Source organism: Rattus rattus, chromosome 18 (assembly GCF_011064425.1).
Source record: "Rattus rattus isolate New Zealand chromosome 18, Rrattus_CSIRO_v1, whole genome shotgun sequence".
Classification (NCBI taxonomy): domain Eukaryota; kingdom Metazoa; phylum Chordata; class Mammalia; order Rodentia; family Muridae; genus Rattus; species Rattus rattus.
In genome coordinates, this window is record NC_046171.1 from 820,489 (window position 1) to 841,591 (window position 21,103).

General features: G+C 53.9%; 1 protein-coding gene across 1 annotated transcript in view; it reads right to left on the reverse strand.

The window, feature by feature from the left end:
- Positions 1-5,072: 5,072 nt before the first annotated feature.
- Fam207a (family with sequence similarity 207 member A) overlaps positions 5,073-21,103 on the reverse strand; it is a 28,851-nt gene continuing 12,820 nt past the window's right edge. The window contains exons 3-6 of the mRNA XM_032888754.1: positions 20,051-20,119; positions 13,635-13,785; positions 7,729-7,797; positions 5,073-6,219 (exon numbers count right to left, since the gene is read on the reverse strand). Coding sequence (XP_032744645.1) covers positions 6,096-6,219; positions 7,729-7,797; positions 13,635-13,785; positions 20,051-20,119 — 413 coding nt within the window. The 3' untranslated portion in view covers positions 5,073-6,095. The remainder of the gene's footprint in view (positions 6,220-7,728; positions 7,798-13,634; positions 13,786-20,050; positions 20,120-21,103) is intronic.

Here is a 21,103-nt window from a genome sequence, read left to right on the forward strand (position 1 = left end):
CAGATCATGCTGCTCACCAGATTTATGTGTGGTGCATAAGCAGCTAGTAGATGACCAATGGGATCGCTGGCTGCCTTGGAATTCCTCGATGGACTACATCTTAGCCTGTTTGCATTGTGAATACCACGGGCCAGCGTCCCGTCCCTAGGATGCCGATTGAGACTTGACCGGGTCTCAGGTGCAGCCGCTCAGCCTCCCGCTTTGAACTTTCCTCTGTAGCTCACAGACTGCCCTGTGCTCTTTCTGCCCTTGGAACTGGGCCTCATGCACACCCAGAAAACCCGGGAAGGGCTGTCCGTAGATGAGGCTGGGCAGAGAGCGGAATGATTTGAACAGAGGTAGAGGTGAGTCAGCAGGGGAAGAGCAGGCCCCGAGGACAGACAGAAGGACGGGCAGAAGAGCTAGTGATTGAACTGCAGCCCGTGCAGAGCCACTCCGAAGGCAAGATGGAAGCTACTCCTTCCTACAGGCCCGGCCTGTGCCCGTTTTCCCGAGATCACAGGGCAGAAGCTAAGTTGGGAAACCAGGAGCTGAGAGAAATAGGGAAGACTCTCAGGTGTGGGAGGGTCTCTGTTAGCCAGAAGAGTCACCAGAACCTGAGATTTTTGTTTCAAGAAGTGACTCCCCCAACCCCATCAGCTTACCCTGCTATTACACAGCTTGTAGCCACCTCATGGGGAAGGACAGGGCCCTCAAGGTCCTGACATGCAACTCCTTCTAGCTGAGACTTGTGTAGTGAGGGAACCTGATTACTCAACCCAAGGCCTTGAGGCTGGGTGCTGCTTCAACGAAGGGAGAAATTGGAGGGCCTGTGGGAGCCTAGACATCTATTAGTCATCCAATCCTCAGGTACCGCAACTGGCGACAGGATCCACACCACCTCCAGGCAGTAGCCTGTCTACAGATTCTGAACAGAGAAGAGCAGAGGCCCGGTGCGGGATCCCAGTTCATTAACCAACTTCCAAAGCACACTCATCCGTCACTGTCTGAAGAGGAGAATGACTAGGAAGCTCGAGAACAGGACCACTCACTAGGCCTGCCTCAGACACCAACATGTTTCCCACGGCCTGAATGCTTGCCTGTGGGTATCCTGTCTATTGGGTGAGCCTGTATGCGTGTACCTAGTGTGTGCTGTGAATGCACCGTGTGTGTGGAGCTGTCCAATCCCTGACCCTGCGGTAGGCCGAACTGCTGTAGAGGACATGTTTCTTGTCTGGGAGTCGGTGCTGCCCCTGTTACATCGAGGGCTTTGCTCTTTGTGCCTCTCACACACCTGAACCTTGGGTCACGAAAGGGGTTATAGAAAGGGCAGCAGCTGGCAGAGAGGAGAGGGGCTCAGGACTCAGGCTGAGCCGATCAGGAGAGAGGTTCTCCTCCACAGACCTCAGTTTCCCCCTGCTGTGGGCTTCTTTTCCGGATGGTCTGGACTACACAGAAACTGAGGGATGACAGACACTGCAAGGCCTCTGGGTCTGTGGGACTAACAAGAAACTCTAGAAGAGTAGTCAGTGCCCTTGACCGCTGAGCCATCTCTCCAGCCCGACCCCCCCCTCTTCCCCCGTTGCGGTGTTCTTAATCTTGAGGCAGACTGAATCCACACCATGATGACCCTGCAACTGTTCTAGCCCACATTATCTTAACAGGTTTGGAAGAAAAACATACTTGAACTGGGGCTCTATTAAAAATAAGGTAGGGGTTGGGGATTTAGCTCAGTGGTAGAGCGCTTGCCTATTAAGCGCAAGGCCCTGGGTTCGGTCCCCAGCTCCGAAAAAAAGAAAAAAGAAAAGGTAGATGTGGGGGCTGGGAGGAACACTCAGCGGCGAAGAGCACTGGCTGGTCTTGCAGAGGACCTGAGTTCAACTCCCAGCAACCACACGGTGGTTCACAATGGTCCGATAATCCTAGCTCCAGGGGATCTGACACACTCTTCTTAACTCCACAGGCACCAAGCATCCACGTGGTGCACAGATATGCATGCAGGCAGAACACCCATCCACATAAAATAAAGATAAATGGTTTTGCTTGTTTTTCGGTTTTTTAAGTAAACTAGGTGGTCTTGGGGCCAGGGCTCAGCCCAGGCACCCACAAATGACTTCAAAGAGAATTCGGCTGCCTGTCTGCTATCACCACAGCCAGCCGGCTCCATAACATCCTGGAAGCACATGCTGATAGTACTCCCTGGAAACAGGCCATGGGGGTGGCAGAGAGCCAGAGGGCTGGGGCCCTCCCTGCCCATAGCTACCAGCCCATGGTTCAGGAGCCACATGTGGATGAGGCCTGGGCACCAGCCAGCACCTCCCAGTGTCTGATGGTGATGTTATCGCTGTTGGAGGAACATTCTAGAAGAGACGCGCCTGGTGTTTATTTAACACTTGGCTTCTAAGCGGCACAGAAGCCTGTGAGATGTCGGCCTGGGCTGCCGCACAGCCTGGGAGCCGTGCATATTCCTGCGTCTCACACCCTCCATCCAGGTCAAGCCTCCCTGGAGTCTCGTCCTTCACTTAGCATAACCAAATGCCTTGGGCTGTAGTGCTGGGCCTGGTGGCCCTTTTGGGTACAGCTATCTGCTGAGGGCAGCCAATAGTTTACGATTCCAGCCTGCGGTGGGTGGAGTCGCTACTCTACGGTACACCGCAGTCGGCACCCGAGGAATGCCAGCTACAGCACGCTACCCATAGCCCGTTCTTCTCCTTCCCAACTCATGTGCAGCCCCTCTTGCTGGAAAACCCCTATCTAGGGGTAATCCAGGGTGCCCATAGCCCAGTCTGCAGGAAAAGGGGGTCCCTGAACAGAGGGGTGGCTGTGAGCAGTCTGAAAAGTGAAGCGCCCTCTATCCACGTACAGAAAGAGCCCGCTACCCACTGGCCATCCTTACGGACCGTGGGAAAATAGCTGGTAAAGGACTGAGGGCACACGGCACAGATGTACATATGTATGTGCTGCACCCTCAGGCTGCTCAGCTGAACCCCCAGACTGCTGCGTCCCCTCCCCCAGATCCCTGTCATCTCACCCAAGACCTCTCCTCTCAACCCAGCGAGGTTCTACAGACTGCCCATCTCAGAGAGATGAGAGAACTGCTAAAAAAAAAAACAACCCGGTGCCAAGCCCAATTTCCCATTCTGAGAAACTTCACACTCTCACGAGAGTCAAGAGCTCGGGCAAACTTGGAAATAGGGGCATTGCAGACAGGGTCCACAGGGTCAGGTGGGACACTCATACGATCCCAATGGCTGCTAGGCTGAGGCAGGAGGTTTGCCACAAGTTTGAAGCCAACCTGGACTACACGGCTAGACTCAATCTCAACGACAAGAAATATACTCAGTTCAGAGGGCCCTGAGTCTAGTGTTCTGAGTGGTGCAAGCACACAGACTTTCCTCTCCCCTCCACATCCCCAATCCTGGGGTTGGAGCAGAGAGAGGAATGGTGTGGGGCAGGGCTGTGAGCATTCGGTCTCCAGACCGTTTCATTATTCCACCCGGTTGGAAATAGGCTCCCACCACCCAACTCTTTGGCCACTCCAACATGGTTCTAAACTCTCAGAGCAGTACCAAGCAAGTCCTGTGAGACTCCTATTTCTCCAAGTGTCCAAGCCTGTTAGGGGGGGAGGGAACCCGTGTGGGGTGCTCCATGCTTTCTGATTTACAGTGGTTTCATCGGAACCAAAGGCCAGCTGTAATTTATCCCGGCAAGCAAGGGTAATAAGCTATGTGGTCTGCCCAGACTCGGTGCTTTGGCTTGGCAGCTAGGAATACCCCAGTGGGGACGTAAAAGGGGGGGCTGAGGTCACATGACTGGCAGCTGAGAGGAGGTTTCCTTGGTGTCCCAATCCCCTCCCTCCCAACTACCAAATACCCCACTAAGAATGGAGCTGGCAGGCCCGGTCCTCCTCAGGACAGAAGAAACTCTCCATGCTAGGGGTCTGGGCTCAACAGGGACACCGCTTAGCAGGAGTCCCATGCTCTGGGGCCACCCAACAGTTCTTCCTGTCCTGAGCATGTTTGTTGACAAAATATGTGGGGACAGGCTCAGGAGGAAAGGTCTGTCCTGCTGGCTTGGCCCCATGGTGATGACATCACAGAGCAATACTCAGTTCATGTGACTAAAAATTGGAGGATTCCAATGCCCCATACAAGGACACACTCAGTGGCCCCTTCCTCCCAACAAGAGCCAGCCCCCTGGGATAGGCAAGGTCCAGGTCCAGTGGCATCGCCCCAGCTCAGGGACTAGGCAAGGCTGACTCCTGCTGGCTCCTGTCCCTACTGTCTGCCTACCCTCAGGCTGCCTTTGGTGGCTGCTGCCCAGTGCAGAGCACAGTGTGTTGTGAGCAGGGTGTGGCCAGGGAAGTCAGGCTCGGCCTCGTGGAGGGAGGGACCAGGTGCTGCTGTGTCCCCACTGTCACTTCATTTGCTAACCTACAAATCCAGTAAGCCAGGGGCCTCACTGAAAAGTATAACTATGTGATTCGTGTTTATTCTGTAAGGATCAGGAGATACACAAATCCAGCAAACTCCCACCAGCCACGCAGAGGGCCCCTTTCTTGGGATCTGCCTCCTGTGTCCATCTGCACGAGAGTACACACTGTGTGGTGAGAAGGAGCAACCACCTTCTCTGAGCCCTGCTCGCCCAGTGTCTAGCCTCTGGCCAGCGGAGCGCTGCTCTGCCAAGCCTTAGAACTCAGAACTCACCTCAGACCACTTTTGGCGGTGATTCTGAGGTGGTCCCAGTGATGTCCACTTGGCTCCTCTCCTGCTTTGCTGAGTAACCGACCCGAACATGAATGCTCTCCCAAGTAGGACCCTGAAGGGTGGCCCTACGTTCCCCAGCAGGGTGAAAAGATGCTCGTCATGGCCAGACCAGAGTTGCTTGAAGCCACATCACGGAAGTCTTAACACGTACAATTCGAGGAAGACAGAAACCTCCTAAGCTGTGCCAGGCGCACTGGACAGCGCTGGACACGGGTGGGTTTGGGCACACACGACTTCTCTTAATGAGAACCTGCTTCCCCCAGCAGTGTCTCAGCAGACGGCTGAAATGGCCTCTGGTGAGGGAACTTTAGTCTCTGTCCAGACCAGTTTGCTTTTTATTATTATTTTATTTATCTGTTTGTGTGTGTGTTTGGTTTTTTTTGCGAGACAGGGTTTCTCTGTGTAGCCCTGGCTGTCCTGGAACTTGCTCTGTAGACCAGGCTGGTCTTGAACTCAGAGATCTGCCTGCCTCTGCTTCATGCAGTTTAGGCCTATTCGGTCTTACCCACTTTCATTCACCAAGTGCCCTAGGTGTCCATACCAGTCCCGGGAGCCTCACCTGTTCTGCCCTGTCCCCACTCACAGGGGCTGGGGAGCTATGGGCCCCTGTAAAAGGCTAGGGAGCACCTTTGGGGGTGAGCAGTACCATAAGCACATCCCAGATGCAAGGTGGGACATGTGTCAGTGTGAGCTCTGGGACCCATGGGTGCTGCCCTCACCCTGAGAACCCACTAGTGTCTGACACAGGTCTAACCTGCCATCCAGCCAAGAGACTACTGGGCCGGGGCTGTCCTGCCTCCCGCTTCTCTGATTGTAGCAGGACAAGGCAGTGAGTAGCCTGGGCCGAGAGCTCCGAGCCCTGAGCTGTGGCTTGGTGGAAAGCAATGGTGTGAGAAGCACGGTGGCCGACAGAGTGCCCTGCTGTGACCAGGACCCCAGTCGGAGCTGGGAAGGAGTGCTAAGGCCTCAGGGACTTCCGGGATCGAGCTCCTTGCCAGGCCTCTAGTTTCACACTTGTGTAGCCCTTGTGATCCCTACAAGAGCAACCATCCCAACTCTGGCCCCTGGCTGGGGACCCTGGGCTTGTTCTGCAGAGAACCAGGACAGCCATCCCAGGGTCGGCTGAGCCTTGGAAATGCAGGAGTGGCTGGCTCTAAGTGGAAGTGAAGCCACAGATGGGCTCCAGCGTAGTCCATAGTTGTTTTATTTGTCCTCAGCGGTAGCTCCTCCTTCCCCTGCCCGAGGTTTCAAGACCGGTTAGGTAGCCGTGCAGGTACAGGGCGGGATTCCAGAGCTGCGGCCTCCACCCACACTGAGTCTTCTGGATCTCACGGCACCCACTGTCCTGGGTCAGAGCTGTTTGCCACCTTCCAGCTGCATCTGGTGTGCCAGCTGCTGCCCGATAGCCAGCAGGGGACTGGCTCTGTAGGCTGGGCTGGCCAGCAGCTTCTGAAACCGGGTCCTCTCTTCCTCACTGAAAGAAAAGAAAGCAGAGGTCAGCACGGGGAAAACAAGAACCCCCCAGGGCCCCCACGACAGGCCTGGACACCTAAGACTGGAGCAGACAGCAGAGTGACCACAAGGAACAGTACCAGGGTGTCAGGACCATCGGCAGGAGGCAGGGGCACACAGGCCGCTGAGCACACCAACCCCTGGTGAGGTCACCCTACCAGTAGGTCTAAGAGGGATTTGCTAGCGGCTGCTGCCAAGGCAGAAGCTGACGACCAGGGAGCAATGGCAGTTGCTTTATGTAAGAGGTGCCTTCCTCCCGAATGAGCCCAAAATAGACATGCACTGGAGAGCTCTGAACACTGGGGCAGCTGCGGACACAGGCAGCTCGGGGGCCTCTCAGATACACTGTCAGGTCCTCTCATCCCCTCCTCTAACCCAGCACGGCCGCCTTCAGTAGAGCCTGGACACAGATGTCGGGTGAGTCAGCAGAGAAGGCAAACGTCTCGTAGGCTCGTATGCTTGAGTTTTTGGTCCTCAGTCAGTGCAACTGACTGGGGAGAATTAGGAGGTATCACTGGCAGAGGGTGTGAGGTTTCACAGACCCACACCTGGCTCATTCTCTCCCTTTCTCTCCCTGCTGCCCGACTCAGTCAGAGAGAGTTCAAGGCTAAAGGGTAAGAACTACGGACCAGACTTAGTAAGAGCCTATCTCAAAACAAGGGAACCAAGAGCCAGGTGGTGCACACCTTTAATCCCAGCACTCAGGGCAGAGGCAGGAGGATCTCTGAGTTGGAGGCCAGCCTGGTCTACAGAGTGGGTTCTAGGACAGCCAGGGCTACACAGAGAAACCCTGTCTCAATAAACACAAACAAAAATAAAAACAAAAACCTAAAACCAAACAAACACAGGAGATAGGATATATCTCAGCAACGTATGGGGGTCTGGGGACAAAAAGAGTTGAGGCTGTAAAGTTCTATATGGATTCCCAAAACCAAAAGTAGTCATTAAAAAGGCCTTTCTGAAGCTACACATCGAGAGGGTATGAAGGGCGTCAGGAAAAACTGACACAGAACCCTCGACACTAACAGAGGCTGTGTGCAGACAAAATAACCAGCCTGCGTGGGCGAGATCCAGGCTGCCTCGGCTCCCCCGAAGACAGCACAGCACCAAGTCGACAGAGGCTGAAGAGCAGAGGCCAGACTCATGTCCACGCTCACACCTAAGAGTGGGAGGCAGCAACAGGGCAATATGGCCGATGGACGAGGTGCGGGACTGTGTGTGTATAACCCACGGCACTCACACCCCAGGGGCTGGGGAAAGGAAGTTCCTACACTAGATGCCATCCCCTCTCCCCGGAGGAACTTCAGATAGACACCCAAGGCCTAACTAAGGACCTCAGAGTTTTTGATCCCCAGAAATGTCTCCCACCTGTAATCAGAAGGAAGCCAGGAGAGAGGGGAGGGGAGGGGCTGGGTGTGGGTGTGGGTGGAGATGATCAGGAGGAAGGCCCTGTGGGCTGGGCTGTACTCACAGAAGCTGCTGTCTCTGGGCCGTGCTCATCCGGCTAAGCTCCACTGGCCTGGGCTTGCTGGTCCCCCTGCTGTGGATACAGAGTCCAAGTCAGTCCGACACACTTCACCAGAAAATTTATCTCGGTGGCCACCAGTGTGAGTTCAGGAGTCCACAGTGTGCACTGGCTGTGGAGACTGGATCTACACGAGCTGTGTCACCTGGCTACCATATCTAGAGTCAACGACCACCGTATCCAGGGTCTTGTCTCACTCCATAAGGTTCCCATGTGATACAGAAAGGTCTATCACCCCAGGAAAACACGTCACTTCTGTATCCCGAGTCTGCCACCCTAGCAGCCTGCCCTGGGCCCTCAACTCCACTGCCAGGGCAGAACCTACCTCTAAAACCACACAGCACTTCCTGACAAGACATGGGCGTCTGACCTCTGTCCTCTCACTTCTAATGAGAGAAGAGGAGCTATGCTACTAGGGGTGTGTGGCACCTGCCATTCCAGTGTGACCTTAGGAGCCAGGCACCAACCCATGCAGCCTACAGATGCCAAAGTGCACCGAGGGACCTTATAGGGCGGGAGGGTGGTGCCTGCTAATCACGAGACTGGGGTGTGGTTTGAGAGCCTGGTGCTCAGTGCCGGGCAGCACGGCTCCTAAGGTCGATTCTGATGGCTTCGGGGCACGCCAGGAGCATTTCCCCAACATCCCCGGGAGCCTGGTCCAATCCTGAAAAGGGAGAGATAACTCCACCCAGCAGCAAGGGGCCTGGGCCGGGAAGAGGAACCCAGAGCTCACCACCGGACAAGACGATTTCAGAGACGCCACGCTGAAGGAGAAGCCCAGAACGGGAAGCAACCAGACCACTGTGACCTGGGCCAACACCTAATTTAGACTCCTGATCTAGTCACGCTCCTTTTCAAATATGAATGAGCAACATTTTTGGGTCTTCAGTGACTTCTCACACCCTGGACTCTGGTCCGCCCTGGGGAAGGACTGTCAGGTTGCACACAATCCTTTCCCTGGCCCTTTCTGTTAGGATAGTAACCTCATGTCTGTTTGCTCAGCCCTTCCAGAGGCTCCAGGAGCACCTGCGTGGTAGCTAGTGCCTCAGGTGAGCGCCCGCAGAGGACCCCGGCCTCAGGTGACTGCTAGTGAGCTCTCAGTCCCACTGGCTGTATGATGGGGAAAGTCTCCCTAAGTGCAGTCCAGATCTGCCCTGAGGATGGTGGCAGCAGCCCAGGTCTTATAGGACTCTCTGCATGGGCACAGAGAGATCTTGAACTCAGACACTGGAAGCAAGAGCACAGCCTAACCCTGTGAAGTTCTTCCACTGGCAGACGGAGGACTTCCTAGAGCACAGCCCCATGTGGTGTTTCATAACTGAAAAATGTAAAAACGGTTAGGTTTCCAAACATACGACAGCCAGAAATAAGTTCAGAACCAAACGCAAAATCATCCAGGATGCCTTTGGCAGAGATCGCCTGAGCTGCATCTTGCACCTTCGCTGCAGCCTCGGTCCTGAATGGACACAGCATGCAGTACCACCCAGGACTGCCTGAGTCCCTCGGCTCAGAGACGCGGCAGTTACATGGAGGAATGACTGTGTTCTCCCTGCACGAGGCTCCTGGCTCTCAGAGAAGCACAACGGTGTCACTGGGGAAACAAACGCTTGTGCTGTGTTCTTAATGTTCTTCATGCCAGGGTGTCTTTGCACTGTGGGTTTTAGAACCCTTGACTTAAAAACTGCTGTTCGAGTTGCTAACTTGAGTTCTGTATGGATGGATGGATGGCAGTTTCTGAAGCAGCCTCTGTACTGTTGACCATGTGAAGCTCCCTTCTCAGCTCTTGGGGTTAGAATACAAAAATGCAGTGCCTAGAAAGTAATAAAGACCCCCCCCCATATCCTTACAGCACACAGCTGGGATTTACACTGTTCTAAAGATTGTTTTTATTTTTACTTATGTGTGCACGTGTGTGTGACTGAATGCCATGGTGCAGGTGACCACACAGGCCAGAAGTGTGCATCCGATCAGAGACCTCTGCAAAAGCAGCAAGAGCTCTTAATTACGGATCCATCACTTCAGCCTAAGATTTAAGTCTTTATTTTAAACAGGCACAGTCATTTCATCAGGATGCAAATGCTTTCATCCTTGATAAATATAAAGTTATATGTATCCCACAGGATTGTTTTTTAAATGAATTTATTTAAGATTTACTCTGTCAGTGTTTGCTTTGCTCAGCCACCTGATGAAACCCATGCACCTGGGGCCACACAGAACCTCCTAAGGAGCTGGGCGTTGCCTTTAATCCCAGCACTTGGGAGGTGGAGGCAGACAGACCTCTGTGAGTTTGATACCAACCTGGTCTACATAGTGAGTTCCAGGCTAGCCAAAGCCATATAGTGAGACCCTGTCCTGAAAAAAAAACAAAAATCCAAAACCAAAACCAAAACCAACAACAATAACAACAAAAAACCCAAAAGCACCTTCTCAGGTGCAAAGGGTGGAAAGGCATAAACCTTGTCCCAGAGAATTCCTTTTTTGTTTTGGTTTTGCTATTTAAGACAGGGATTCCCCGTGTAGCCCAGGATGTCCTAAATCTTGCTCTGTAGACCAAGTTGGCTTTGAACTCATAGTTCTGCCTGTCTCTGCCGGCCTGAGTGCCAGAACTAAAGGCATACAACACCATCCCTGGCTTGTTCTAGAGAACTTTGTCTCTCACAATTAAGTTAGATGGTGACAACATGGTCTACCTCAGTCTACCTCGGGAATTCTGTAGAACCCCCAGCCTAGCTCCAGTGAGAGAGCGGCCCTCCTGTGGGTACCTGGAGGGTGCTATGAACACCCTCGGGCCATTCTGTTATTCAGCAATGCTGGGCCACACCATGGACTTGCATCGGACCAGGTAATAAGAGAGTCACAGGACTGTCCTGCATCATGTTCCTCTGAGCCTAGGACATGAGCAGAGATGGGCAGAAACTAGCTGGACCCTGGTACGGCAGCCATCTAGACATAGTATCTTCCTTCCCACTGTGAAAAGCAGTGCCCCGGACAAGGCCAATTTAATATAATAAAGAGATACTTGGGGCCTGAACTCAAGGGCCAGTATGGCATTAGGTGGCCAAGAGGCTGGCAAGATGAAGGTATGGAGAGGGGCAGCCCAAGGCAGTCCCTGGCATGGCGAACGTCCCCACTGCAGTCCGTGGTGCTGGGTGAGTCTCCCATCCTGCCTCCAGCCCTGCCGCTGAGACTCCCCACGCTCTGCCGTGTTTTCTTTCCTTTCCCACACAAACGGTGACCACGATGTAACAGCTCTCTCTGAGACCACGGAATCCTTCTAGAATCACCAAAGAGGAGTGAGCTGCCTCCGGTGCATGCGCACAGCTGCCCGGGTGAGGATGGACGGACGGACGGACGCACGCACGCACGCACGCACGCACGCACGCACGCACGCACGCTCGATCGGGTCGGCTCTTGGACCGGAGCACCTACCTACTCTATTAGAAGTGAGACTCCGGAGTGACCAGCACTCCAGCCTCAGATCCTGCCGTGTGGCATTCTCCGAGGCAAGGAGCCAGGCTCCTTGGAGAAACGCCTGGTGCCAGGCCCAGGCAGAAGATGCCCGAGGTGAGCTCCCAGCACCCGCTGACCTCGGAAAGTGAGGAAGTGCGCAGACACGCCCACCCACAGACGGGCACATCAGAGCCATCTGGGAGCTACTGAAAGAAATGACAGTGGCTGCTGCCGGAACACTTTCAGCAATAAATAAAGTAGCACTGGGTGATGGCCCAGTGCACGAAGCAGAGGCTCGCAGGCCCACGGGGACCTAAAGCAAGGATGGTTTATCACTGGACCACCCAGTGGAGGTGTGTTTCTCAGGATCCTCATTGTGAGGCTTTGTCACCTTCTACACTGTGCCTCGGGGAAGAAAGTGGCCACTCCGGCCCCTCTGTCTCCACAGAGGCAGGGTCTGCTGATGAGGAGTTTTGACTCTTTCCCAGTTACTGACTCAGCCTATCTCAACAATCAAACAAACAAACAGCATCCTGCCCCGCCCCCCAATGCCTGTCTCAGTCTGAAAAGCTCACAGCCTGAGGAACAGGAGGACAGCACGTTAAGTTTCTTCCTGTTGATCACTATTTCATTTTATGGTGGGTGTTCATATAGGTGTGTATCTCTCTCTCTCTCTCTCTCTCTCTCTCTCTCTCTCTCTCTCTCTCTCTCTCTCCCTCCCTCCCTCCCTCTCCGTGCATAAGCGGGAACTTCACAGACAGAGGGAGAGGGAGAGGGAGGGGTGGCACGCACAGTGGGAACTTCACAGCCTGAGCTGGCCCCTCCGTAGCCTGCCCACTGCTTTAGATGTGTGAGTATAAATGGTTCAATCCTGGCTCGCGGGACAAGCTATGAGGCTAGCTTAGATGCCAGCTGTCTTTGCCATTCTTCTGTAAACCTAAACTGCTCTCGGTATTTCCTCCTCATTGAGTCGGGGTCTTGTGCTGTCTCCCAGGCTGGCCTCGCGTCTGTAGCAACCTTTGCGTCAACCACGCAGGGCCTGAGACCACGGGCACACACCATGCTGAGCTTCTGAAGCTGCCCTGAAGTGGAGGGAGGCAAAGGACCGGTACTGAGGAAGCAGTCAGGGCTGGGGCAAGATGGGAGCCGTCCCTCGTCCCAGCGGAAGCAATCCAGGGGAAGCACACCGCCCCAGAACACTCCTCTCTGGGCTGGCAGAGCAGGCTGTTTGTGTGGCTCTCCGGGGTCTGGGAGCCCCAAGCACATTTCTCAGAAGAGAAGCTGTAAAGAGGAAGGGACCCTTGACTGGGGTCACATTTTTTGCTTAAGAACAGGAATGGAATCTGCGTCGCTGGCTCTGCTCAGCTGGGGCCATGTCTGGCCTGAGCGGGACGGGTGCCCCATCTTGGGAACCCAGCCCTTGGCCATCTGGTTCTACCGCAGGGCACCCATCTGCCCCGTGACAAGGGTGAGGACCTACAGAAAAGGGCACGGGGCCTCTGCTTTACCCTCGGAGGAAAACTCACTAGCAGATTATTTAAAGGCAAAATAGGAAGGAATAAGCCTCGTGTGGTAGCTCACACACCAATCCCAACCCTTGGGAGGCTGAGGCAGGAGGACTGCATTAAGAGCAGGGTTAGTCTGGGTTACACAATAATCATAGGCCAGTGTGGACAGTGAGACCTTGTTTCAACCCTCACCACCACCACTCTCCAAAAAACAAAAACAAAACCCCAGGAAGCAGTCATGACAGACAAACCCTAGGTGGAGCATTTTGAGAGCAGAGTCCTGAGGCCCCTCCTTCCACCTGCCCCACAGAGAGCTCTGCACTGCGGAGCCCCAGGCCTCCACCCACCCCTCATCCTTTCAGTGACCAGGGACAGGCGAGTTTAGGGCTGTGTGGGCTCCAGCCCACTCCGAGGTCCGTGCAGTGTGCCCACAGACAGAAGCTCACCTCGGTGGGGATCAGGGGAGGGAGGAACACAGGCAGGTGTCCGGTGAAGGTTCCCTGAGAAAGGGATGTCAGGGCTGTCTACAAGGAGCACCGGAAGGTCAGGTAGGTGCACAGCAAAGGCCACTAGGCCTTGTGTGGATCACGTCACAGTATGGAAACTGAGGCCGGCCAGAGGGAGGAAGGCGTGAGGAAGCACACACTGGTGGGGGGCTAGCCAGGCCTCCACCAGGGGTAGGTCCGGGTGCTTCTGCCACAACACTACAGTCAAGGGCTCAAGGCAGGGGTGAGTGAGGCTCTCTGAGCCACGTGTGGCTTGAGCATTGACTCCCTCTCCTTTCGGAGATGGGAGACGTCAGAGACCACTGTCAATCCCTCTCCTCCCCTCTGAATGCAGGGCTGTGGCGATCCAGGCCAGTTCTGTAAGAGATGGCCGGTGCCAGACACTCACCGTCGGGGTTGCCACTGCTGCCGGCCGGCCTCCAGCTCCTGCAGCTCAGGTAGGGCATCTCTCAGGGGGTGCAGGTCGCCTACCACCACCGTGGCCCTGCGCCTCCGTTCCTCCCTGAGCTTCTGATCTGCCAGCTTTATGGCTTCAATTTCTGAGGGGAGAGACAGGAGTATATGGTAATTAAACCCCACTCCCCGGCCCCCTCGGGGGCCACCAATGCCGAGGCACCCACTAAGCTGTGTGAACCCTGAGGCCTGCTCACTCCCACAGAGCACAGTGTTCTGTTACCCCCCGCTGTCACCTGCTCTGTGTCCCTAAAGGACTGGGGGGAGGGCCAGCTGAGTTATTTTCTTCTCCTTAATCACAGAGGCAAACTTTAATTACAGGGCTGACTATGAGCTTGGAGCTGCAGAACAGAGGCCTGCCTCCTCTCTGAGGGGTGCAGTGCAGGCCTGGGCACACAGACATGGGGGGCTGGCATCGGGTGGATGCAGGCCCTAGGCGTCATAAGAAACTTACTGAGAAGCCACAGTGTCCTTTATCTGGGCAATCTAGAACCGTGCGGCACCTCCCTGAGACTGCAAGAGGTGGGAGAGTGGCCCCATGGGTGGAACTGTCAGCCACAGGGAACAGCAGGGAGCAGGGTGGGTGGCCGGGTCTGAATGCACAGCTCTAATGTAAGAGAAAGTTCACTGCAGGGCACACAGCCTTGGGATCTGATGTTCTTCAAAAGATGGATTCAATTCCAAACTGCTAATGGAACAAGCCCTTCCCCTTGCTGTTTGCCCGTGTGTGGCTATGGGTATGTGCAGTTCTGGGATGAAACCCGCTCTCCCTGGGTACACAGCCCCATAGGACGTCTATTCAGATACTTTATACATGGGGTGACCTAGCAGAGGGGGTGAGGCGACCGGCATCCTTTCCCTCAGTAAGACACAGCCAACTGCCACCCTCTACAACTGGGAGGACGCCTCCCAGGGCAGGTCAGAAGGGCTGCCCTGACCACCCCAGGCAGGGCCAACATGTCAGGGTCCATCACTTCACGCTGAGGCAGCGACAGCCCCCCAAGCCTCGGCCCAGTGCAGGCGAGAGACTGGATTTATAAGGTGACAAGTTGGGGGACTTGGTCAGTCTAGGTGGAACAGAGCAAACAGTTCACTTAACACCTCATCAAAACCAGCCGCCTTCCCAAAGGGGGCGGAGGGGAGGGGTGGACTGCCCTGGCAGAAAGAAGGGCTAGGGGCCACTCCCTCACACATGCAGGCTGACAGACCCAGAGAAGGACAGCTGAGGGAGACAGGGCGATCCAGGGCATGCTAGGATAGTTTGGAGTCTGGAAGTTGTTGTGACCCACCATGATGGTGGCAGTGCTGGCTAAAGGGGGAGAAACGTGGTCACTGTATGTGCCAGAAGAGAAGTGGTACAGCTCACTATCTACTCACGATAAAGTTACAGTGAAACCACAAACAGATCCAAGAAAAGAAATACCTCATTTCTAAGAGCTCAACAAGGTAGCCCAACCCCTGCTGGCTGGCACTCCCGTCCGGCTGCTCACTGCTACCAGGGAGGCAAGGACAGCGGCAGAAGACAGCAGGGGAGTGGACCGGTCGAGAGAAGTGACCGGCCTCAATCCCTAACCCACAATGCAACAGCACTTTTAACCAAGCTGGGAAAGTAATCCCAATCCTCTTCTTAAGCAAACAAACTAGACAGAAACAGAACTCTCAAATAGTAGAGGCAAGAGGATGAGAATGCAAGGTCGCCCAGACAGTCCAGGATGCTGAAAGACCCTGTCTCAGCACCATAAAAATCTCAACGTGAACATTATTTAAACAGATTGGGCAAGAGAGCAGGTCTACTAGCACTCAAGCAACCAAGCCTGGAGCAGAGTATCGGACACAGCAAGGTGGCCGCACTTGCCGCTGCCCCTCGCTCCCTGCATCCGAGGATGAACTACGTGAGTTAGACTCTAAATAGGTAGAGAACCACAAAAAGCCAAAACACAGGAAAGCCACACGGCACCACTGGGATCCAAGAAAAGGAAACCACAGCTGTGAAATGCAACTTCTGAGCTGCGTCCATCAGTCGGGCACACAAGCGTCAGAGCAGCACTTCACAGGAGCTGAGCTATCAGTGCGTAGAGCGTGGTCCTGGAGGACACCCACACACACTCTCTCAAGGGCCCTCATGCTCAGAACACGCTGCTGCAGGGAGGGACAGCACTTCCCGGGGAATCTGACACTGGGGAGACAAAGTGGAACAAGATGGAGAGAGGGCAGGAAAAGGTCGAGCTTGGGACAGTTCCTCACAGTGACAGCAGGGAGACTGTGGCACTCGATCAACAGGCTTCACAGCCGTGGAAGAGACCAACTACTGACAACTGCTGAGGGGTCTAGAGAGTCCATTATAGCTACCAGACCTGAGCCATGTCCTGGGCCAGATCACAGGACATAGGTTGTTACTAAAAAATAAGAAAATGATAATCACTTGTACTTTAAAAAACGTTTAGAAGCAAATTTTCCAAAACACAACAGAGGAAGAGAGGGAGAGGGAAAAGGAGAGGGAGATGGGGGTGGGGAAGCGAGAGGGGGAAGGAAGGGGGAGGGGGAGGGGGAGGGAGAGAGCACCTATAACGCTGATGACAGTAATTAAGAAACCCTGACCAATGACAAGAGGCCTGTCATGTTCCTTGACTTGACTCAGAGTGGCCAGCACACCCTCCTGACTCAGTGCAGCCCCAATCACAATCCCTCTCAGCTTCTGTTGTCGTCGTTAAGGAGAACAACAGAGAGTGAAACTGGAGAGAGTGCTGAGAACCAAGAATGCCCAGAGCAAGCTAGGAAGGAGCAATGGAGGCCTTGTGTGCCGGTCCCACCTGACACTTCAGAGTCATGGGCCACAGCACAAGCAGGGACAGAGGAAAGCCATGTGACCTTCAAAAGGACAATCCAATCTGCACCAGACTGGCAGGGCCACCCACCAACTCGCAGCAGACAGGCGCCAGCTCAGGATGGACCACAGCCTAAGGACAAGCCAGGCTGTGACAGACTGTGACACTTTCAGAGGGAAACAGAAAAAAATCTTCATGACTGGGGATTAGGTGTGCTTTTATGTCTGTCTGTCTGAGGCCGAGTCTATTCTATAGTCTTGGAACTCACTATGTAGGCCAGGCTACCTCAAACTCACAGAGACCAACCTAAGCCACACCATCTTAAACAAGACACACTGTAAACATATGGAAAAAAAATTATGGGTTCAATTTTTAATAATTAAACTCCTGTAGTTTAAAAAAGTTATGAAAATGAATGGGCAAGACAGTCTGCAAGGAATACAGCACACAGAGCTGACTAGGGGTAGCGGGTCCCCAGCACAGAGTCCCCAAGCTCAGAAACAGAAACAGAGAGCACCTCAAGAAGAATGACCGTTACTGAAGAGGAGCTGCTCGTGCACGGCGGTGGGCATGGCGGTGGGCATGGCAGTGAGCTGCCCATGCAGGGCGGGAGATGCTCATGTATGGAGGGGAGCTGCTCATGTATGGAGGTGAGATGCTCATGTATGGAGGTGAGATGCTCATGTATGGAGGGGAGCTGCTCATGTATGGAGGGGAGCTGCTTATGTATGGAGGGGAGCTGCTCATGTATGGAGGTGAGATGCTCATGTATGGAGGGGAGATGCTCATGTATGGAGGGGAGATGCTCATGTATGGAGGTGAGAAGCTCATATATGGAGGTGAGATGATCATGTATGGAGGGGAGATGATCATGTATGGAGGGGAGATGCTCATGTATGGAGGTGAGATGCTCATGTATGGAGGGGAGATGCTCATGTATGGAGGGGAGATGCTCATGTATGGAGGGGAGATGCTCATGTATGTAGGGGAGATGCTCATGTATGGAGGGGAGATGCTCATGTATGGAGGTGAGCTGCTCATGTATGGAGGTAAGATGCTTATGCCTGGCGGTGCAGACCAGACCAGGGGAGAGCTGTTCCATCTGCTCCAGATGCTCGGATGGAGACCGAGGCCCAACTTAACCTCAGAAACGGCAGCCCAGGTCACCAGATACATGACAGAAGACACGCCACCACCAGTACGCACGGCCATGGAGCCACAACTCTCATGATGCTGGAGGGGACACAAGAAGCACGGCTTCAGAAGAATGTCTGGCAGTGCTTACAAAACTAAACATACACCTGCCCTATGACCCAGCATTCCATTCCTAAGTATTTATGTAAGAGGAATAAAAAACAAGTCCACAGAGACACCAGGGCAACTGCCGCACAGCCTTACTGACTACAGACAAGACGGAAGGGCAGAGACATTCACCGACAACGGGAGACAGGGCAGCAATGATGACTGTGGGCAGCGTGGGGCCTCCCGGCCATGGCACTGGCTGCTGTTGCTGCTGCATGCAGTGTGGCCTGGCAGGAAGGTACTCCCAGGAGACAGTACTAAGGGACGCCAGACACAGCACCTCACACTGGGCGGCAGGTGGTACCGCACAGAGCGGCCAGAGGTCACTGCTGATGCCAGGTAAATGTCCTCTTCACAGGAGAACAGAGGGGATCGCAGACAAGCTCGGTGCCAGTCAACCTATTTGCTGCAGGTAGATGAATGCCCGCATCTTGCTTCGATGCGCACCTAGAAAGTGCTGGTGGGTGGACAGGAATGCACCAAGGAATGGCCGTAAGAGAGAAGTAAACTGTTAGGAAGACACAGCTAACATTGTACTCAGAGGCCAACAGGGACACAGTCTAGCTACTTAACCAAATCTAAAAGAAAGCCAGGCCAGGGGTCAGAGGAGGCTAACAACACAGAGGAGGAGCTGGCAGGACTAGAAAGTAGCATCCAGGGTTTGTGAGCCAAACTGACGAAGCTTCTTTATGACTCTCATCCGGAATGGCGGAACACAGGTGTAAAGGACGACACACAGAGCGGGTAACAGTGCTTCCCGAGGACCAGGGTTCAGTTCTCAGCGCCCACACAGTGGCTCATAATAGACTTAACTCCAGTTCCAGGAGATCTGATGCCTTCCTTTGACCTCCGCAGGCATGTGGGCCAAACACACAAAAAGGCTACGAATGCAAAAGCAGGGCTGGGGATGTAGCTCAGTGGTAGGGCCCTTGTCTACCCTAGTCCCTAGTCCCTAGGTTCAATCCCCGGTACCAGGGGAGGGTGGGGGTGGAGGACAGAGGCAGGGATAGGCAACACATGACCTTTTACCAATAAAGTCTGAAAACTGATGAAATTAGACTATTTTAGAAGAAACCATGAGGCATAAAAATCAACTCACAACAAAAACTTCCATACCAAAAGAGCACACCTCAGACATGGCCAGGGCCCACGCTGAAGCCTCGGCACCTGCTGCCCCCAGAGAGAACAACTCCTTTTGCTAGGAATTGTGAGAAAGTTACCAGAGCAGTCAATGTCTTAAAAAAAAAATCCAAAAAGTAATAGTAATTGTTGAGGAAACTGACTAATTTCTATAAATACTGCTTCCAAAATACCCCTTTATTAAAGTTTTCAAGAATAAATTTTTGAGAAAAATTACCTTATTTTCAAGAAAAAAATAAGGTAGACCGCATTTAAGCATGTAAGAACACGAGATGAAACTGTCCTGAATTAACTCCCAGAGTTGGCGGAAGCACACTAAGAAAGACAACGGCTAAGAGAAAAAGTATAAAGCAGTCATTTTCAAGTAAACACAAGGAAACGCTTAGGAAACGTCGCACATGATCAGCTTTGTACAAAATGACTGCCTACTGCAGACAGAGCGAGGGGAGAGCTGCTCCATCTGCTCCAACGCTTGGCTGGAGACCGAGGCCCAACCTAACCTCAGACGTGTCAGGAGCCGCCTTCCTCCTGCGATCCCACGGCTGCAAGACAGGGGCCCAAAGATCAGGAGCTCAAGGTCAGGCTTGGCTACCCAGTTAGGCTGGGCTGGACCATGTGGACTCTATCAGAAAACGACAGGAAGCGAGCTCACACAGACCTGAGGGAGCAGCAGACGGTGACCTGTGCACGGGGGCTCTGACCCACAGTGTACCCGTTATCTCTGCAGTTAAAGCTCTCATCGCCAAGGCCCAGTCAGGCTGCTCTCATCGCCAAGGGACGGAGAACAACAACTTCCTCTGCACGGGAGGAAGAGAGGAGGCCGCAGAGGCTCGCACACGGGTCTGCGCCCTCTCTAGGGACAGATCGCCTCGTGCTGCCCTGTTGCCGACTCTATGTGGCCGAGAGAAGCCAGCCACTGACGCTGCTTCTAACGCTTCCTACTGAGCCCTCCTGGATCCCATCGGGGTCTCAGAGGACAAGGACATGACCAGCCTCCATGGGGTCCACGTTCATCCATACGACAAGGCATGTGAATGAGGACGGGGCAGGTGTGGCTAACTCACAAGATGAGGAAAGAACTTACTCTGTAGCCATCGCTCACGGCGAAGCTTCAGCTTTTCCTTCTTAGGCACAATGGCCTTTGGCTCTGCACCTGAGGAGAGAGACAGGGAAATGAGGTCAGTGTCTGTTCATCCCTGCTAGGGTCACTGACAAGGCAGACTGTGAGCAAGCACCCAGGTGATCAACAGCCTCGGGCTCCATGCAGCAGTGGGTCCCTGTGGGGTTTAACACTGTAAGGCTCTCCAGGCCCCCTTGGCCCCAATGTATTGGGGGAATGTGAGGATGCACAGCGCCAACACCAGGTCCTGGACATGATATGCCTTCTTCCCCTTGCATGCCAGCATTAGCACACAAGCATGAACACAAAGTGCCTGCGACTCCTCCTGTCCTCAAGGCACCTCCCATCCCTGGAACACGGCCTACAGCCTCTCACCTCCGCTTCTCCTGCCTCGCTTTTGGTGGTAGCCTCCCTGCCTGGTTTTGTCCTCTCTTCCTTGTGCTCCTGGCCTCAAATAACCCGCTGTGGTGTACTGATGGGCACATCCCTACTGTAACGGCTGAACTGTGTTCCAGATCCACTGCTGCAGTGCTGACGCTTGGTTCTTTAGAATAGAATGGCGGGCAGCCAGGCCTGGAAGCTCATGCCTTTTATAACCCTAGCACTCAGAAGGCCCAGGGAGGGGAACTGCCTGAAGTTTGAGGCCAGCTTGGGCTACGATACTGGATATAATCTGACCAGCTGCTTTGAGTTCCTGTGGCCTTCATGACCCTGAGGTAATGGGACTATAACCTGGAATTCTGAGCCAAACAAACCCTTTCCCCTTCATGCTCTTTTGGACAGGCGATTTCATCACAGACATGGGGACAAAACTGGGGCTGGAGAGGTGACCCAGTGGTTAAGAGCCCTTGTTCTCCCACAGAACCTGGGTTCAGTTCCCAGCTACTGCATGGCAGTTCATAACCATCCGTAACTCCAATTTTAGGGGATCTAATACCTTCCTCTGACTCCCATGGGTACTGAGCACACGTGGTGCACTTCTATACTTGCAGGCTAAACACCAATAGAAACAAAATG